This window comes from Mytilus trossulus, chromosome 7 (assembly GCF_036588685.1).
Source record: "Mytilus trossulus isolate FHL-02 chromosome 7, PNRI_Mtr1.1.1.hap1, whole genome shotgun sequence".
Classification (NCBI taxonomy): Eukaryota; Metazoa; Mollusca; class Bivalvia; order Mytilida; family Mytilidae; genus Mytilus; species Mytilus trossulus.
In genome coordinates this window covers 20,384,917-20,407,104 of record NC_086379.1, presented here as the reverse complement: position 1 = coordinate 20,407,104, position 22,188 = coordinate 20,384,917, and the positions used below count along the sequence as shown (strand labels likewise).

The 22,188-nt window shown below is 30.4% G+C and overlaps 1 protein-coding gene across 1 annotated transcript; it reads right to left on the bottom strand.

Moving 5' to 3' along the window:
* Positions 1–700: 700 nt before the first annotated feature.
* On the bottom strand, positions 701–20,116 carry LOC134726234 (uncharacterized). The gene is made up of 6 exons (XM_063590636.1): positions 20,017–20,116; positions 8,870–9,142; positions 6,677–6,946; positions 6,132–6,179; positions 2,933–2,983; positions 701–789 (listed from the first exon to the last, which is right to left on the bottom strand). The coding sequence occupies exons 1-6, from the start codon at positions 20,072–20,074 to the stop codon at positions 701–703; spliced, it is 789 nt and encodes a 262-aa protein (XP_063446706.1). The 5' UTR covers positions 20,075–20,116.
* Positions 20,117–22,188: the final 2,072 nt, after the last annotated feature.

Here is a 22,188-nt window from a genome sequence, read left to right as displayed (position 1 = left end):
TTTCGTACCAAAATTTTTATACTGTAACAAAAATCCTTTTGTACTATAATAATTTCGTACCGTACCATTTCGTCAAAAGGCATATTTTATAACTAGTGATCAAAATGTTAAAACATGCTATATAGAGGAACAGATGATCAGCATGCTGGAGTTTCTTATCAGTTACATTTTTGTTGAATTTTTGAGGAAGACTTTTACAACGAATTATCGGCATTTCTATCGGAACGAACTATGCGCATCTCCTTGGATCACCTCTCCTTTTTTTTCATATGAATCGGAGTTTTTTTTAGACACATGTCAAAACAAGACGACAAAAGAAGCCAGATTGTTTAATTTTTTCTTACTGTGCATGCATGCTTTTAATTTGGACAGGCACGTTCATAGAACTTGTGTAGTTTAAAGTTAAATTGAATGAAAACATGGCTTTTTATCTATCAAAATTACTAGAAATATACAAAAAAAAAAACATTTTTTATACACAATGAAAATAATATATTTCATGTTACTACGAACATTAATTTGAACTGCATACAACCAGCTGATATGTGCCTGAAACATAACTTAAATTTTAAATCGAACCTTACATATTGTTTTTCTTACGAAGAACGTATGCATCGTTATGAAAATTTAAAAAAATGCAAAGTTCACCTTTAACTTGTCAATTATCTTGTTCTTAGGCAACACTAATTGATATGACGTATTACACACCTAAATTTGAGGATTTTGATTCAACCTGGTCAAACTCATCAGTAGGAACATTCGTTGAATATTTTCCAGGTGTGTCTGTGTCTATTGAATAAAAGGGATAACACTATGTACAATTAATTTAAATACTAAGGACTATCTAAATACAGTCGAAATAGAATGTAAAGATAAGTATGGCAAAATATAGCCGATCAACACACAGAGACTAATATCATATGGATTATTAGGGACGAAAAATGTAATTGTGATTAAAATGCGTTCACTGTAATGCAAGACACGCCAACCGGTACATGCTACTTGGTATATCAGTGCCTATCCTAACAAAAGCGCCTAAAAATTAGTGGTCGTCATTGGTTGATGTCTATATTATATGTTATTTTGCTGGTTGCTATACTATTCTTTTACACTAAATCAAGCCGTTTGCCTTCACGTCTGATTGATTCACATCTCGTCATTTTTGTATTTTAAACTGACTGTACAAATGTGTTTTTCACATTTTTCCTACTAGACGTTTACCGATTGTTGCTTTAATGAATTTTACTTATTTTAATATTTGTCTTGTTTGCAATCATACCGCATTCCCTACCTGTAAACGTCAGAAAGTATTGATTCATTTATTATTGCGATTTTGTAATTTGAGAGTAAACTGCGAACTAATTGTTGCAATATAAAGAATATTATGTTTTATTCATATTCAGAATTTCAAAACGCGTGTCTAAATTATTGCGATTATTATAACTCTGTCACATTTTTTGCAATAGTACAATCATTGAAACAATTTCTGAATTTGCATGATTTTACATTAGGAAGCTAAACTGCTCACGCAATGTCTCGTAAAGTAAATTAAATACAAATTCCTCCTTCTGACAGAAAAAAAACCTCATTTGGACTTAGTAACACAAAGTGTTGTTATATTCGACGAACTTCTAGGTCAATATTACTCAGATAGCCTTAATACTATCAACTTATAAGTAAAGTTTGAAACTATAATAATGGTCCATTATGGCTATCATTTGACAAGCATTTGTAATCATTGATATTACACTACACCGGCTTTTTAAGTTTCAGTACAGCCTATTACACTATTTTTGACGCAACATGCGAAAAATTTAGGTTCATGTTTACAACAATTAAATTAATAATGAAAATAAAAATATGTACAGACAACTGCAGTGTCATTTTCATCTAATTCAGCACTGCGAAGGAGATACTGTTTTTATGTAAGGAGTTGAAATATAACTTCTCAGTGATCACAAGCGAGGCCGAATTTAGACATTTCATCATTAGAGAAATTGTGTGTTAAGCATGCACTATTTCCTTGCATAGATTACCTTTAAGTTTAAACATATTTATTAATAGTGGTTTTGGAAACAAAATGTTGCTACTTATACTTATTCCTCTCCATTTGCCGTTGCGAGTGCTGCCTTATAGTGACATTAGCCTACTCTTTTTCGAAATCTACAGGGGGGGTCTTTTACGTGCAAGAGATAACGCTCTCTTAACACGGATCAGCCATCTATACTTATTCCCTGTATAATTTCCCATGAAACATGTACATATTATCAAATTAACTAATAATATTTAGCAATATGCATTTTTTTGCGTTATTTTTAGTGTCATACGGTTTTCAAACATTTAATAAAAAATGCCAAACTGACGTGAATTCTTTTTGTGAACCGGTTAGCCGTTGACATCGCTCTTACAACTAAGCACTATTAACCCTGTTAATGGTAATCAAATACCATTATTACATTTTACATTATATATTTGTTACTTGATTGGCTGATACGGAATAACGTGTCATAGTTTAATTTCGATTTTTTTCACAAAATTTGGCAGGAGCGTTGAATAACACTGACAAATTGAAGCCTTAATAGAGCAACCCTATTATATCCCGGTAATAACCCTTGTATGTCCACGAGTTGACTCCCTATAAAATATGACGTCACTTAACGTCAATTAAACAAAAACAAAATATGGTAACAGTCATGTAAAAAGTCCACCAAGTGACGAAGAATTATGACCATACAAGACTTTCGTTTTGGCAATTAGCAATTTTAGTGCATGAATAGTTGTTATCTGTTTAATATGATATAATTGTGTTGGTTTCTCTGTGTATTTGATAGTCATAGTAACATGATTGGCCAGAAATATTTCAATTTTCTATCATCTGATCTATAAATTGTATACTCATACAGAATGCACGAAAACGTCTATTCATACTCACTGTCAGGAGTTATTTCGTCAACATCGACAGCAGTTGTTACAAGCTCATTATCTGAAGAAAAAAACAAAGATACACGAAAAAAATATTATGTTAATCGTTGTTTATTTGATATTCCTTAATACAGGTGGTGTGTAAAAGAACGAAAAAATACAGGAAAAGTGTAACATACACAGTTATTCCAAATACAAAATTACATCTCTATATATGACTTTTAAAAATTAAGAAATTGCTAAATCTAGACTGCGTGAAATTATTCTATAATAGTTAATTCTTACCAATAATAGATTATTGTTGAATATTGTGGAGTAGTTGTAGCAGTGATGGTTAAAATAGGATATAAAAAGAGCAGCTAGAAAAATAGTAAAAGCACACACCCTTCGCTCTTTCCGAACCCTTATTCAAAAACATAAACTGGATGACAGTTGAACATTAAATAAAATATCAAACATTCATATTTGTGATGATATTGTTCAAGTGCATCTAAAATGATGCCCAACCATATCTTACTTGAAAAATGAGTTGTAATATTTTTCAGACAGAAATTAAACCCATACCCATTGACAATTGCTGTTCAAGAAAACCTCATACCAAAAATAGAATCGTTAAAGAACTGTTTTCTGTATTCCGGACCATTTTTGTGGAATAATTGTTGATACTATCAATGATAAATATTATTTCTTTCAAATACAAGATAGCAGATCATTTATTGAAATCAACCAGTTGAAGAAATTTTTTTTATCCGGTTTATTTTTTCAGAACATTTTTTTTCAAGTTGTATTGAACATCATACTTGACCTTTATACTAATGTATGTCATGCATATGTTAAGTATTGATTTGTATTTTGTAGCTTTTCCGTTTCCATAACGGTTGCGTCATCCCTCGACCCATATCGGCCCTCGTCTAAAGCCTCGAGGCCGATATGGGAGTCTCGGTGTGATACCCGGACCAATATGGAAAAGGGCATGTTTTAATCTATACATACAATATTCAAACTAATTTTTGCAAGGTATAATTTCGGCAATAAAAAAGTATTTAAAAGAATATCAAATATGTCCAACTGACTTAAAGGGAGAAAACGGTCCAGTTTTGCCCTCAGTGTTGAAGGTTTTTTTTTAAATCCCAGAAAGGTTTAAAAGATATGTATAATATTTTGAATGGTAAAAAGTCAAATCCTCAACATAAATGTGAACAAAAATAGACATTAATTCTCAATGCGAACTTTAATTAGAAAAATATCCATGTATTGCCTATTTATATTACAAAACAAATCAAACTTGCAGTGGATTCAATGAAGAATAATACATCGAATTTTAGTCACGAATGATTCTCCTTAAAATAAAAATTAAAGGTACAAATATTTGTAGTTTTGGGTGCGGAGAGGTCAAAACAATAGAATATATATTCTGGACGTGTCAATATATATCAAAATTATGGGAAGACCTTAACTCCTGGATATTTTAGAAGACAGAAATAGAACTTATTAGTACTTAAATATTAATTTGGTTTTATTTGGTATTTCAACAAAAGCAGATAAAAATGATATAAGTAACTTAATACTTCTGTTAACAAAATTCTATATCTATAGATCTGAAGCAAATTATCTATGGGACAAACCAATATAATAGCACTTAAAAAATATTTAAAGGAAAGCTTATTTATAGAATAAAACATTTTCTATAAAAATGAATTACTCAGTAGGGCAAAAAATTGCTGGAACCCCTTTGCTCTTTTACTATCATAAAAAAACAACTAAAACCAAAAAGACTCCACATATATATTATGTATATATATTTCCTATCCAAACAGCCTCTGTGTTAAAAAGTCATTATCTGCAATGTATCAAACGAAAAAAGCTGTGTCCATTTAATGTATTATACATCTTCTTTTTAGTGTATATAACTATTATGCATACAAATGTGTGTAACTTATTATGTTCATGTGCAAATAAGAAAAAAAAGAAATTTAATACAAAAAAACAATATATATTCAAAACCTGTGCATTTGTTATACATATAATTATGTTTGAAAATCTGAATGGTAAACTTCTTTATTTTTGAAATTATTGACATGGTACAATTTTTTTTTCAAATATTGAAAATTTAATGTAGAATACTAACAAGTATTAACAACTGTATACATATGTTATTTACTAATGTTAACGAAGCAAGGATAAGGTACCGGTACTTGATGTACTAAACTAACAAATGTTCAGATTTCATTAAAATATAATAAATTTAAACAAAAAAATCTTTGTATATCAAATGTACAAAGGCATATAGTATACATTGTATATCGTATTAAAAAAAAAAAACATTTCCAAAAAAGAAATCAATTAATATTTTAAAATATGTTGATATTTTAAGCACTTGAGGTACTTGATGTTTGTGTTTTATTGTTTAAACTGATATTTTTGAATTACATAGTATTTGGCTGATAAGCACTCTTTATCACCTTTTTACTGTACTATATGTATCATGTCAAAATTAAACAAAAAATATGAAAACAGTTAACACCAGTACATTATAAAAACAATACAATTGTTTAAATTTGTTTTAAGTACAGAGATTGCCCGCGAAACAATATTTCAGGTATGTGCAACTATCAATGGCCTTTTCGTATAAAAGGCTGTAAAAAATGATTATATTGTTAAATATATGAGCATGGTGTGTTTTTGTTAATTTTTTTTTGGTTAATTTTAAAATTCATCTTGTTCATTTAATTTTATTACATATCAAAGAGACTCAAAAATGATATATCAGAATGTGTTTATCATATTTAATAGTAAATTAAAGTAAGGTAATAAATAAAAAGCAAATGCACCGATATATAATTATTGATTTCACACATTGGTCCATTGGACAATTTTGCAGTTAAACTTAAGAATATCATCAATTCCTAAAACAAGTCTATAATCATTTTATACCACTCATGTATTTGAATAAAAAGGTTAGGAAAGATAACATATTATATACATGCACTTCAAGCACAATTACGATATTAAGTTGATAGCTTTCCTTTATTTTTGTTATTTGATTTTGCCATGTGATTATGGACATTCCGAATTGATTTTTCTCTAAGTTCAATATTTTGTGATTTTACTTTTTTTTCATCTTTCCAAACACTTGCAGATATATAAATTCAAGTCTAAAATTTCAATAAAAGGCAACAATCGCAAATTGCATTATTCACATTACAAACCTGATGAAGTGCTTGGTATGTTTGTTGTGGCTAGATAATCTGTTTGTCCTAAAAGGAAAGGTTAAATAATTATCTTGTTTCTTATCAAAGAATAATCAAGCAAAAATGACACAGACGAATTTATCGGACGTTAAACTCCACTGAAACAATAATGACGTTGCAGCTTACAAAAACACACAATATATGATAATCAAATTTATAAATGAACCATAACAACTAATTTACCTTGTCGTACCACTGATTAGATTTATAAAGGTTTAATTGACAAAAAAATACTGTATGCCTATAACAGTATCATCAATTAGATTCAGAGGACAGAAACAAAAATACAGGTATGTACTCCAAACTGACGATTGGTGTAATGGATTTATGTGAATATGGATATTTAATACTACATGTAGTATGATTTTTTTGTTGTAATTCTTTAATACATATTGTTTATAACACGGTTCTCTCTTTTTCAAATGTTTTATCCTTGTTTAAATGGGAAAGGGGGTTACGGAATTAACATGCATAGTCAATATAAAAGGATAGTAAATGCTTACTGCCACAGGCAAACTGAATGTTGGCGAATCTGTGATGAAAAAGGGATGAATTGTTAGTTGTGTCAGGTATGCATCTGCGTTTCTCATTGCATAATGTTTTAAGAGTTTCTGTAGAACAGTTAGTGTCTATGCTATCACAGTCACTCCGGATCCTCTGTGACCAGATATCTCTGATATGAATGTGGTATCTTGGAGGACACATCACCTCTTCTAACGAATTTGCACATGTATTTACATGTGTAGGGTGTTTCTCTCGCCACCAAAAACCTCCTAGAAACATACACAAATGTGATGAGCTAATTTCATGACATATACTTTAAAAAAAGGAATCATCAAGATATGAATTTCATTGAAATTGCACTAAAGTGTATGATGTACAACTATCCTGTTGTCATCAAAGTCTGACAATTTACATCTTTAAATATTTTAGTATTTCATTGTAAAAGATGTACCTGCATTCGTTTGAAACGTCTGATTTAACGCATTTGCGGTATCAAAGGGTCACGTCGATTAATTGTATCTCATTTGACAAACAGTTTTCAGATTTTCATATATACCTCGTCTCATTTAAAAATTTATTCCGATTAAATTAAAGCATATTGCAACAGGTTAAAATAAAAACGTTTTGGAATTTTAAATAAATACTCTACATGGAGGGAAAACGTTTGTTTGTACTCAAAAGATAAGTATGCATAATTTCAATTGATTGGGTGATATTTCTTTATTCAAGGACGATGAAAGTTACATAAAATAATTTACAATACAACATTTCAAAAGTGATCGAGTTACATGTATTTAGAAGCATGATAAAGTGTTAAATTAAATTTAAAACATTTGTAAACGTTATTTTTCATATCTGGAACTATATACCCATATGGAATGTATGTAGTTAAGTAAGCCAACAAAAATGGTTCCATGAAATTGTGTCTTGTTGAACTATATTTCACATTTCATCTGTGAAATTACGTTCACGGGACAGAAATTCACATGTGTTAACTATAACATAGTGAAAAATTGTCCCTAGTATTTGGACATTATTTCATGGATATTTTATAAAATCGAAAGGGATGTCTTATTTCATTCGTATTTTAAGAATAGAAGATGCAATCACACATTGAAACTACATGTTATAGCATGTTTATAAGAACTACTATTATATCAACCGATCATGACATTTTCGAACATACCTTTGCTTCAAATGGTTAATGTATGTTTTGAATAGCTCATTTGTTCGAGATTGACTTACAAAAATCACCAATCAAGACCCTTGTGATTTTTTTTTTCATTTTAATTACACCTTATATAATAAACCGGGGTTTTGATTGATTGATAGCCAGTGTATTTTCACCAATGTACTGCTATCAAATCAATATCGCTTATTTTTAAAGCCGCCGGGGCGTTTGCTAAAAGGATATGCCTTTTTTATCCTCTCTGCCGTGGTATTTGCCAAAAAATACTCTATTTGACTGGACGCTTGTAACGTCACGATCATCAATGCGTTTTAGTACATTAACATTCTGTGTACTCAAACAGATATATCATGTTATAGATTTTTGCCTTACGGCTCGTTAAATTTAACATTCTCTCGACTGGTAATTTTCGCAAATACCCCTCATCAACATAATATATCTGTTCAAAATTTAATCTTAAATTTCTAGCCGTGTTTTGAACAATCAATTTGCGTTTTGTTTTCATTGCCTTCGAGCTGGATCTGCTCTTCTATCGGCAGGACCTGAGTTTATATCAATTTAAAAAAATCGATGTCAGTTTTATGTCAGACAATATAGGTGATAAAAAAACCTAAGCAAATGACAGTTATACACAAAACAACAAAGTGTGGGGAAATCACATCTCAACACTTTTTCTAGCAACACAGATAAATTTCTTAAATATAAATATACACAATCACTTTTACTTTTTATCTATAAAACTCTAGATTTATTCACTCAATATGTTCAATATGATTAAAATAACAATGTAAGTTAAATTTACAATGTCAACAAAACGTCTGTGTCTTTATAATTGTTTACTATTTGCAACACACAGGACTACTTGCAGTTAGTACGATGCCAGCTTTAGACTTCACTTAAACTGATAGAAAGATTGAAAGTTTATTGTTTCTGTTGATATATATATATATATTCTACACTACTAGTACGACTGCATTTATTGGCAAGGTATGGTAATACTCACTGCTACACTCAAAGAGTACTTTCAAACGTCTAGGTGGTCTTTGGCAGCTATTCTTAGACAAAATGTCGGTTGGAAGGGTACAACTATTTTGTCCAAGGCAATGGTCATTGAAGTATGCATTTACATTTGCAAGACATATATCTCGGTTGTTGATATCCTGACATGATGATTCACCATACACAATCGATTTCCAAGTTATTGTTTGGTTTTGAGGGCAGATTACATTTTCATATTCTTTCCCCGAGTCTTCGCATAAGGTCAGTTTAAAAGAATCTACAATTTAACATATTATTTAAAGTACAACTCTATACGTAGATTAATTCATTATTATAATCACGTCAAGAATGGCGAAATCGTAATCTGCAATTGTAATTGATTGTATTTGATTACATTTTTTCAAGTAATCGACAGTAATTTTCGATTACATATAATCGTGATTTAATCGAATACAGCAAAAAATTGGATGTAATCATTGATTACTTTTCGATTACATTTCGGTTACTTTTGTAAAATAGTTTGATAAAAAATAACATATTTCAGAGGAAGATATGTATGTTTGTTAAGCAAATGCCGTATTTCTATCTATTGGCTCATGCTGCATTATGAGCAACCAGATCCCCTACCTATATTTACTTTATATATCTAGTTTTTGAAACAAAATGATGTACGTGCTTGTCAATAATTCAAGAGCTTTAATATCAAAATAAGTTAAAAGATTTGAAATAATAAAATAGATCGTAAAAAAGAAATGTGTCTGTCCTTTGTTAAGTTCTGTACCACATTTTCAAAAGTGGTAAGCTTATTTGTATTAAATTTCCTGAAAACATCATTTTCAATCAGAGTTGAAATTAAAGCTTATAATAGATAAACAGTTGATTTCTCAAATGTTATGATATACATTGTATATAAATTAAATTAAAAAAAGAACACAAAATCATTTTAACAATAAACCAATATCAAATACATTGAAATCGTTTTTAGAAATAGATACATGTATCCCTTTGACACTATAAATATATGTTGCATATAATTTGATTGGAGAAGTTAACAAACCTAAAACAGGTCGGGACCACTACCTTATATGGAAATGCATGAATTAGCATACTTATGTTCTCGCACATGTAAATTTTGATTTACATGTGACGCAATTTATTTTTTCCTAGGTTTTTGACCAATCCACTAAATGAGTCACAACGCATGATGGACTACTACGTGTTTACAATCAATCAAGAACACGTGTTATTTGCTGAAATACAACACATTTTTTCGTGCAATGCGGGATTCTCAATTTCGCTTAGTTTTTCATTTTGTGTATCCTCATTTATAGTTCGTGATATAAAGTATTACTTCCATGCTCAGATTAACGAATAGTTGTTTTTATGCTAAGAAAAAAGGGTCTGAATTACCCGATATATAGCCATTAACACGTTTGAAGATGGCACAGAGATTTCATGTATTTGTCAGCCACTAGTCAGCAACGAAACAACAGCAAAAAACAAAATAACCCATGAGACAAATTTACTAGCATAAAGTAATCCGTCGATAAACGCCGGTGCTGATATTCACGAGTACAGCAATGTTCGTATAGATAATTAAAGGCAAATGTGGGATACTTGAATTTTGTGTTCGTAAAAAACGGCGAAGAAATATTTACACATATGGTAGTGTTAACAAAATTTATAAGTATTTTTTTTTTGTCACATTTCAGAATATGGCACTTCCAAACTGTTCCATTTGTTTTGAAGGAAGTGAAGTCAGCAACTGTAATTTCAGTTTATTCGTTTTTTAACGGGCTCGGACATTTGCCAAACTGAATAAAACCATTACAGCTGATTTTGTTTACCTACAAGGTAAAACTTTGGTTGGCTTTCTTGCTTTGTCACTATACAAATCCTTGGTTGTTTATATACAAGCTTTGAAAATAAAATTGACATCTTTAAACAAAATATATATATAGGCATAGTTTAACTTGCATATTTTCTATTTTGTACAATATACAAATAAAGCAAGCAGGCTAACCAAAGTTTGGCTCTACATGCATAAGGAAATAAGCTGTAACGATTTTATCCATATGTATGAGCGACAAGGTGGAACATTTGAAATGTTTTGAGAAAATTGCAGCGTTGGGTCTATAATAAAAAAGAAGATGTGGTATGATTGCCAATGAGACAGCTGTCCACAAGAGACCAAAATGACACATAAATTAATATTTATAGACCACCGTCTGGCCTTCAACAATGAGCAAAGCCCATAACACATAGTCTGCTACAAAAGGCCCCTTTATGACACTGTAAAACAATTTAAACGAGAAAACTAACGGCCTTTATTATATATAAAAAAAATGAACGAAAAACAAATATGTAACATATAAACAAACGATAACCACTGAAAAACAGGCTCATATGCAATATTTTTTTTTTGATGGGATAAATTTCTTGTCCTTTTAAATATCTAATTGGGCCGTTTTTTGTTGGGATTGTTCTACACAAGTAATTTTTGGGTCATTAATAGCTTACTTTTCAGCATTGAACCTATGTCTGCTTACTTTACTAAATTATGTCTTTGTTAGTAAGTTGTTTCATTTGGCACTCATACCTCATCTTCTTATTTCTATATACAAAGCACGTTTAAAAAAAACTAATAATAGGTGATATGGCACCGACTATGATCCAGAGACTTATAATATTTGAGATATTTTACATATGTCAACAGGAGAGCAGCCGAACGATAAGAAACCTCTGAGGTAAATTTTGTGATAAAATTTGCAACAAACGGATATTGTCGATGGATGAAACTATAAAAAATATATAGAGCTATATACCGTACCCGCTCAGTGGCGGATCCAAAGGGGGGTTCTGGGGGATTAACCCCCTGTTTTGCACGATCAGTGCATTTGGATAGGGACATGTAGTTGGAACCCCCGCCCCTTTTGTCCAGGGTTAGGACCCCCCTTTTTTAAAATGGCTGGATCCGCCCCTGCCGCTTTCATAACACTTATTTTTAGCATACTGAATATTATGATGTTATTACAATTAGTTCAGATCCTGATAAAAAAAATACACATTCAGTACAAAAAGAAGTGTTTCAATGAAAGTTTTCGTGTTTTTCTAAGCAGAAACGATTTTGGAATGACAATATACAGGTTTAATAGAGCTCAAATGATTTTCTTACTTTACAGTGGTCACTTCATTGGATATTTCAGTGGCGTGTCGTGAAATTAATGCAGGTTCAATTCATAATACTGGACAAAACCGGTTCAATTTCTTTTTTGCAAGGCGAAAAAGAAAGTCGAATCGTGAAGCCAATAAACAATACTTTTTTAATCTGAGCATGCAAATTGAAGATTACGTTATATATGTTACATTAAATATATTTGCAGAATAAAAACTTTGATAATGAGAGTCCCAGACAAATTATTAGTTTGACTGTTTTCCCACTAATTCCAAGTGTTTTACGTAGTAGTTTACTCGTATAACTTTTAGACTAGTTTGAATCTCGGTCTATTTCTGTAATTTATTCTTACATATTTTTTAACCCTGTATGCGTACATTGCCTATGTAAATTTTTAAATTGTTTGTATGCACATTGAACGACAAATTTATGTGACGTATATTATTTTTCTGACGTCAGACACTCAAATCAATCCATGTGTTCGTAGATAGGTTTTTGTGTCCTGTTAAATTGTTCCCTCTTAAAAGTTTGGATTCTCATAAATTCTATGTATAACTTTTGGACTAGTTTGAATCTCGGTCTATTTCTGTAATTATTCTTACATACTTTTGATTTTTTAACCCTGTATGCGTTCATTGCCTATGTAAATTTTAAAATTGTTTATAATCCTGGTACTTTTGATAACTATTGTATGCACATTGAACGACAAATTTATGTGACGTATATAATTTTTCTGACGTCAGACACTCAAATCAATCTATGTGTTCGTATATAGTAGATATTTTTGTGTCCTGTTAAATTGTTATACGATGATGACTGATGTACCCATATTTTGACTATTTTATTAATTGTGACTGTTTATTTAACGCATCATGTAAATGTAGCGGAATTTGATGAGACTGTTATTAAAGTGAGAGGGTTAGCGCTATAGAACCAGGTTTAATCCACCATTTTCTACTTTTGAAAATGCCTGTACCAAGTCAGGAATATGACAGTTCTTGTCCATTCGTTTTTGATGCGTTTTTTTTTTTTGATTTTGCCATGTGATTATGGACTTTCGAAATTGATTTTCCTCTGAGTTCGGTATTTTTGTGATTTTACTTTTTACTCGTAGTAGCCCACATTGCATTGTAGTTCGTTGAGTCGATTGGTCAGTTTTTTCAAGGCCATATTGGCCTTGTATTTTGGAAATTACTATGCAAATTTATTTTGACGTCAGAAAATCTAGAGTTCTCGACCTGTTAAAATCATTCTTGCCTTTACTAATGAGATGATCACAGTCTTCTAATCAATAACAAACAGACTTTGTTTTTATTTCAATTATCGTATATCTAATTAAGAAGGAGATTTACAATATTTAGCCCCAGGTTATAAATTGTACTCCAGTGACAATCAAATAATCTGTCATTAGGGTGGTTACCCAAAAAAAAGGTTTAAATCATGCACGTCACTATAAAAGTAAATGTTGATCTCAATTTTTTGCTTAACTAATTAATTATTCTACTTTTTTTTTTATATTTCCTTAAATATTACAATTAACTATGCTAAAATATTTTTTTTAAAGAGTAAAAACAAAAAAGCTTACGTAAGTCAGTAAGAAAGCGAAATTTTGGAAAAACAATTAGTTATGAATTAGTGATTGTTGCAATGCGATGACATCTTTCATTTATGTTAAAAGTCAAAATTTCAAGTTTTTTTTAAATATTGCTACATGTGTAAGCTTCATTAAGAGATTTGATCTAAAAACAGCTATTAACTTATAATTTAGAAACAATGCTTTACATGATGTATTTTGTAAAGTTCTTAATTTTCACTATACAAATGTTGAGCAATATTATTGTGTTTTACTCATATTACTTTTTGTTGAAATGTTGTAACATGTAATTGGCAGTAATCGAAAAGTAATGTAATTAGTTTTGATTAAGTAATCGATTGTAATCGATTGTTATCGAATACATTCTAAAATTTGAGTAATCGATTGTAATTGATTACATTCATAAATTTGAGTAATCGATTATTAATCGACTACATTTGTCAATTATCGTACCCATCCCTGAATCACGTATACACTTGTCATGTACTTTTCTTTTTCGTCCGTTCTCACTACCGTGAAGTACAGGCAATATATTTAATTTATGCAGCAAACCTGTCTTATCCCTACTTATTAAATTGGTTAACGGCGTTGATGCAAATTATACCACAAATCTTTAGTAGGTTTTGGTAAAACTTTGACATACATTTTACACATGAATCCGGCTCCATTTCGTAAGTAAAATAAGTAAATTTAAACTGTTGCAAAAGCTAATTACACATGTTACATGAAGATATTTTATTTTCATTCTGCGTTTCAGTTTTCATGAAAAGCAGCCAACATGTTTTCCTATAATGAATTGACTTTGTCTTTGTCTGCCCACCGTCTATAACCTTCTATTTTCTCATAAAGCGGAAGTACATTAGCAGCAAGGAAAATTGCAACAAAAAAGAATATATATTCTTTTTTTTAAATTTAAGTTTTCCATAATAACACTGTTATATTTTCAAAGAAAATATATTATTTATAGTAATTAAACTAAATTCTTAAATTGCCAAAATAGACAATAGAATGACTACCGATATCATTTCGCAACATCCTGAGCAGAACGTTCGATAATTTGAACACGGGAACCAACTAAAGCAGTGTTTGCATAAATAAAATTAAGATAGATTCTAGTATACAGCGTAAGGTAAAGTTGATACACCATTCCAAGAATACGGTTTTATGATTGTTTTTAATTGAAACGGGTGGCAGTTTTCGATGAAACGTTTGAATCAATGGTAACATAAACTATTCATGATCAAACGTTGTATTATATCATTCATGAAATGTATTATCAAAAAAATCAAACACATAATATAATGACACAACCACATCTTATAAAGATGTTTGCACTTAATAAAACGGTCACTACACATCATATAAGGAAAACTGCGCATGATAAATGGATATGTGCACATCATATAAGGATATGTGCACATCATACAAGGATATGTGCAAATCATATAATAATAATTGCACATCATATAAGTATATTTTCACATCATATAGTATTATTGCACACAATATAAACACATTTGCACATCATATTAGGATATTTGCATATCATAGAAAATGTTTGCATCTCATTAAGTACATTTGTACATCAAATAAATACGTTTGCACATCATATACGTATATTTGCACATCATATATATATATATATGGACGTCATTTAATTATATTTGCACCTTTTTAAGAATATATGCACATTTAAGTATAATAATGTTTGCACCTATATATAAGTATATTTGCACATCATAGATACCAGGACTAAATTTTGTATATACGCCAGACGTGCGTTTCGTCTACAAAAGATTCATCAGTGACGCTCAAATCCAAAAATATCAAAAAAGCCAAATAAATTACGAAGTTGAAGAGCATTGCGGACCAAAATTCCTAAAAGTTTTGTCAAATCCAGCAAAGGTTATATATGCTTGAGGTAGAAAAGTCTTAGTATTTCAAAAATTTTAAATTTTGTTAACATATAATTTATCAATGTTACCATATCAATGACAATTCATGTCAGCACATCATATAAGCATGTCTGTTCATCATATAAGGATGGGTGCACAACATATCAGGTTATTTGCACATCATATTTGCACATCATATCTGGATATTTGCACACGACATATAAAGGTGTTTGTGCATCATCTATATTGACAAGTGCACATATTAAGTAAATGGTCATAACAAGACAGTGTTGGCGTTCCATAGTAGAATACAGATCAGATTTCTTTGAAAACTGTGTATTTTGCAGCATAATCTATCTATAACATAGATAATGGCAAGCGATTTATTGATACTATCCGTTTGATCAATTGTAACTACATGTATAAAAGAGGGACGAAAGATACAAGAGGGACAGTCAAACTCAAAGATCGAAAATAAACTCACAACGCCATGGCTTAAAATGGAAAGAACAATCAGACAAACAATGTTACAAATGACACAATATATATAGCAGTTTGACAAACACTCATCATTTTAAGCTCATTTAGAAAAATTCTGATGTAAATAAAACCTTCAGCTGATTTTTACAGAGTTATCTCCATGTGTTATTTAATACCACCCAAATTGAATAACTACAGGATAAAATAGCCGTACAGTTGATTTCGATCGATGAGGAAAACAAAAGGCTGTCAGAGCGACAGCTAACCGGATTTATTAACATCAATTATCTGTATGCATCAACCAACAGCTGGCCACATAAAAAATTAAGGTTATAGCAAAACTACCTCTAACATCAAAGTTAGTTGCATTATTCATAAAAATCAGTTTAAATCTTAATCATCCCAGTCCTTCTTGTCGGTTGCTAAGGAACATATATTTCCTTAGCAACCAAGGAAAAATTTACCTCAAAATTACCAAATTTCAATTATGAACAGCTCATTTATTATGGCAGATAGCTTTACATAGTTTATCAGTAACTGAACAACAGATGATGCTTTATTAAAATACATATATCAAATTAAACAGTATACGGTGAAATACAGTATAGAATATCAGAGCTAATAGCTATTTAAGGTATTGTGGATCTTAATTAAAAAGCGTAAAATTCAATCAAATTGGGTCTTACAACGTTTTTTTTGCAGAAATATAGCCAAAACATGACTCACTCCACTTAAAGATGAGGTATTTAGCTAGTCATTTTCCAAAAAAATATCTCTGGGTTAAGATATTTTAAATAAATGGCAAAAATTTCAACTTGTGTCATATTTGGGGTGTAAACTGTTAATGTAGGCCAATTTGTCATATGTTTGCTATCATACCAGACAATTTCAACCATATAAACCAACTAACATGTTATATTGAGGTTGGGGTTTGTTGAATATGTTTGTTCAAATGAATGACCTATGGTTAAAGAGGGGGCGATAAAGTGACATTAAATTTTAGAAATAGAGAGGCACTAAAATAAGAATAATTCAAATGATTTTCTTTAAATACAGAGATAAACAAACTAGGTTCATTACTAGGTTCATTTTATTTATGGAAAATTTTGGATGGTTTTATGTTAAAAATTGGGGACTTTGAGAATCAATTTATTTTACAGGGTAAAGGTTAGAGGTTTGTTATCACACAAGCAACACAGCGGGTGCGACATGTGAAGCAGGATATGCTTGCTATTACGAAGCACCTGAGATCACCCCTAGATTTTGGCGGGGTTTATGTATTCTTTAGTTTTCTATGTTGTGTAATGTGTACTATTGTTGTCTTTTTTTCTTTTTCACTTTTAGCCATGGCGTTGTCAGTTTGTTTTAGATTGATGACTTTGACCGTCCCTTTGGTATCTTTCGTTCCTCTTCTTTAATAAGTATCAGTGTCAGTGCTACTGGTGTACTTTCGTGTTCATACTTCAATTATTTTTAACAGAAACAAGTTTTTCGGGTTTTTTTTAGTGTTTTTTTGTTGTTGTTATAGATATAGACAATTGCTAATTGCCTTTATATATACTTATCGTTTAAAGCCAAACATGACAAGTTCTGTATGTATACAAGTTTTTTTTAATAAATGTGTTAACTTTAAATTGCTTGAACTATAAATCATTTTGTATTGGAAGTTTGAGTCAATACTCATTTAGTTTCACATCAATATATATGTATCATACACATAATACAGTTGTAAATTTTTTTTAAACAATATATTTTATAAACAAGAATAAGAACTAGTAGCTTTTACTCCCAAGAGCCTGTGTCGCTCATCTTGTGTACATATAAAACAGAGGGCACAGATGGATTCATGACACAATTGTGTTTTGGTGATGGTGATGTGTTTGTAGATCTTACTTTACTGAACATTCTTGCTACTTAGAACTTTCTCCAACTATAATAAGCTTGACAGTTAGTTACACAGGAAAATATTTTGTTAATATTGTTAAAAATTGACTATAGAGGGCAATCTATCAAAACTCTTTAAGGGGTCAACTGACCAGTTTGGTCATGTTGACTTATTTGTAGATCTTACTCTGCTGAACATTGTTGCTTTTTAAAGTTTGAGATCTATCTATAATAGTATCCAATATAACCACAAACGGCAAAATTTACTTTAAAAAATTACAAATTGGAGGGGGAGGCACCAACCCAACAACCAGTTAACCAATTCAATGGAAAATTTCAGGGCAGAAAGAAATTGACTAGATAAATAATTTAATTCTGTCAGATTTGCTCTCAATGCTTTGATTTCAGAGTGATGAACCAACTAGAGGCTCTAAAGATCCTGTGTCGCTCACCTTGGTCTATGTGATATTTTCAACAAAGGACACATATGGATTCATGACAAAATTTTGGTTTGGTGATGTTGATGTGTTTGAAGATCTGACTTTACTGAACCTTCTTGCTGCGTACAATTATCCCTTTCTATAATGCTTGGCCTAGTAGTTTCAGTGGAAAATGTAAGTAAAAATTTACAAAATTTATGAAAATTGATAAAAATTGTATATTAAGGGCAATAACTCCTTAGGGGTCAATTGACTTATTTTTAGGTCTTACTTTGCTGTACATTTTTTCTATTTACAGTTTATCTCTATCTATAATAATATTCGAGATATTAACAAAAAAATGGCAAAATTAACTTAAAATAACCAATTCAGTGACAGCAATCTAACAACCAATTGTCGAATTCATCCGAAAATTTCAGGGCATAAAGATCTTCACCTGATAAACAATTTAACCCCGTGTCAGATTTGCTCTAAATGCTTTGATTTTTGAGTTATAAGCCAAAAACTGCATTTTACCCCTATGTTCTATTTTTAGCAATGGCGGCCATCTTGGTTGGTTGGCCGGGTCACCGGTCACAATTTTAAACTAGATACCCCAATTATGATTGTGGCCAATTTTGGTTAGATTTGGCTTAGTAGTTTCAAAGGAGAAAAATTTTGTAAAAGTTAACGACGACGGACGACAAACGACGGACGGCGGACGCCAAGTGATGGTTGTGGTTAAGATTGGGTTAATTAAGCCAAGTAGTTTCAAAGGAGAAGATTTTTTTATTTTGTATAAGAGTACAAAAATTTATGAAACCTCTATGTTCTATTTTTAGCCATGGCAGCCATCTTTGTTGATTGGCTGGGTCACCGTATAGACGTTTAAACTAGATACCCTAATTATGATTGTGGTTAAGATTGGTTTAATTAAGCCAAGTAGTTTCAAAGGAGAAGATTTTTTTTTATTTTGTATAAGAGTACAAAAATTTATGAAACAGCTTCACACAATAAAACATGATAATAAGTCGTGAAATATAGGTTATAAGTTCTGACGTTATCGTGTTCTTTTTACTTGCTTTTTATACTTAATCTTTGCTGTTAATTTCATTTGACGTAGATACTGTTGGTGTGGCTATATAATATGTCTTTTGAGTTTCTATTGTAAAAAATGTTGTGAGACATTTTGTTTTTATTGTTAAAAAGATATTTTTCTGTATTATGATTAAGTATAAAACACAAATTCGACTGTTGTACCCTTATATTTGACATTTTTGGCTTTTAAGTCTGTTTGGTTTACTCATACCTTGTTGTCAATATACAGGAATGCTATACATATACATTGTAACAATAATACGAGTGAGAAAATTAGCTACCATTTTACTACACAAGGAAATTCGTGTACCAAGCTAAAATGAGGAATGTTTCAGTTGTTTTCAATTCGTTTGGTGAGTTTGACCTATAGATTTTGCCACTTGACAAGAAACTTTCCGTTTTGAACTACGTATTATATTGTTTTACTTTTTACCAAACAAAATTGAGTTGACATCTTTTTATGTCTTTTTGTTAGCTTTACTTTTGCTTGTACGACGTCATTGATAAAAGTACTTATAAATGTTAGTAAATACAAACGTTGACATAATAATACCCATTTACATTATTATATTTATCATTTATAGTAACAAATCATGTGGGACTCACCTATGGCTCCAGCTAAAAACAACATTTCACATAGAATATATATCAGTATTTTTACCATTTTTGCGGCAGGCGTATCATATTAAACAAGGAAGTTTTTATCATATTTATAGAGCATCTATATATACATGTATTCATAAATAGGAAATGCAAACACTTTTGAATATGAACTTATGACTAGTTTCCATCCGTTTGAATAGTTCAAGTTTTAAAGTGGCCATTCTATTTAGCTTAAAATAAAAAAAAAAATTTATTTAATTTGTAATGTTTACTATCAATATAATTAAAGATCAATGCTAAAGATACTGGTAATCCATTTTATTTGTGTTTCTTAGTTTTTTTTTAAGTATTTGTATTTAGATGCTTATTCTTTAAACATTATTTGTTTTAAAAAATATAGATTTAAAATTGTTACTTAGATGGAGAGTTGTCTCATTGGCACTCACATCACATCTTCCTATATCTATTAATTAAAAAAAATATGTTTCCTTTGCAATATTCCGATTTCTCCACTCGAGACATTTTCGTTTTAATATTAATTTAAGCGCAAGGCTTGCCGAGCTTTATAAATATTTAAAATTTAACAGTTGAGAGTGGAAAATTATCGTAATACACGAGTTACAGTGGTGGAATCTGTTTCTTTTATGATTTTTATCCTTCCTTTTATTAGAGTATCTACTATATGCAAGTGAAATGTATAATTTCATAATTTGAATCGTCTTGATTGTCATGGATTCTGGTAGTGCGATAACCATTTATGTCAACATTCGGGGTATACGTTTTAAAAAAGATGAGGCGGAGGAAGGCATTTATTATTTTTCTTTCTTGTTGATGTAAGAGCATTATAAGTATATCTCAATGTAAAGTTAAAGGATTGGACTTCTTTGATGTTCTTGTTTTTTGACAAGTGTATGAAGGAACTCCGACTAATCAGTAAAGTTGAAAAGGAAGGGCACACATGTCGTTTCAATGGGAGTGCCAACTAACTTGCAGAATAGTCTATCTCCATATTCAACCAGTTTGTGGTCAGTGAGAAACTCCAGCATATATACCGATCGAGTACTTATCTTTGTATTACATTTGACTTGTGCGTTCATGACAGTATGCAACTGTCTCGGTTTTAATAAACGATTTATAAGACGATAAGTTAGCAAGTGTTGTCCTTCTCGCAACATTTATTTTGGTTGTTTTATATATAAATTCGAACAGTAAGGCTAACTTAATCTATGTTTACAGACATGTTCACTTCTTATCATAAGTCCCAGTCTTTACTGTGTACTTATATGTTGGTATTGTACAAGGTCATGTCTTTTTCAAAATTATCATGCCGTCTAAAAAAACTCAATCTGTTGGATGGTAACATATTTATATTTATTATTGTATAACACGAATTATTGATAAGTTTTAATTGGCTCCGAACTATCTTTCAGTTACTGCGAGTATAATAATTTCAACTGATTTTTACAGTTTGGTATACCACTGTTCTATAATAAATTGTTATTTGGTGTTCACAAATATGTTTTATCCCGCCATATTTTGTATCTGACTATACTAAGTCAAGAAAATGTAGTTCAGAGCTTTTAGTTATTACATGTCTCATGTTTTCTTCATCAGTTGTTATGTAAGAAATGGACGTAAATGTTCGCATTGGAACATGTAGAATGTTCTCACTTTTTTATGTTAAATTTTTATCCGTCTACACATTTCGGATTTTTTCTCACTGTTTGACATTTTATTAGGATTGGTTTATTACAGAATGTATTGCTTACAGCAACTTGATTCGAACGTTTCCGTAAAGTTGTCGTCCAATGAAATTACATTGTCTTTTTCATAACGCTCTAGTTTTTTTGTCTCGAGCGAAATAAAACTTTTCAAGATTCGTTAGTCAATACTGTCAAGAACAAATACGTATTCATTTTTTTACACATGCAAATATTCATGCAAAACATAATGTATTCAATAAAAGAGTTCTCTTACAATTCAGAAGTAATTATCCGTTGATTCAGTAATTATTGGTAACACTTAAAATGAAAATGTAAATCAATTAATCTGACTTAGTCAAACATGTAAATATAGATTCTGAATTGTTAAATATTAACGGTATTGGTCGATATCCCAGATTTGCATGTTAAGAAAATCAAATTTTTATATAAAAAATTAAATATATGATAAACA

Excerpts from the sequence above, each read along its gene's own strand:
- LOC134726234 (XM_063590636.1), bottom strand. The coding sequence starts at position 20,074 with ATGGTAAAAATACTGATATATATTCTATGTGAAATGTTGTTTTTAGCT. Across the intron at positions 6,180-6,676 it reads CATTCAGTTTGCCTGTGGCA|GACAAACAGATTATCTAGCC; the intron begins GTAAGCATTTAC and ends CTTTCCTTTTAG. Across the intron at positions 790-2,932 it reads TGACGAAATAACTCCTGACA|ACACAGACACACCTGGAAAA; the intron begins GTGAGTATGAAT and ends TTTATTCAATAG.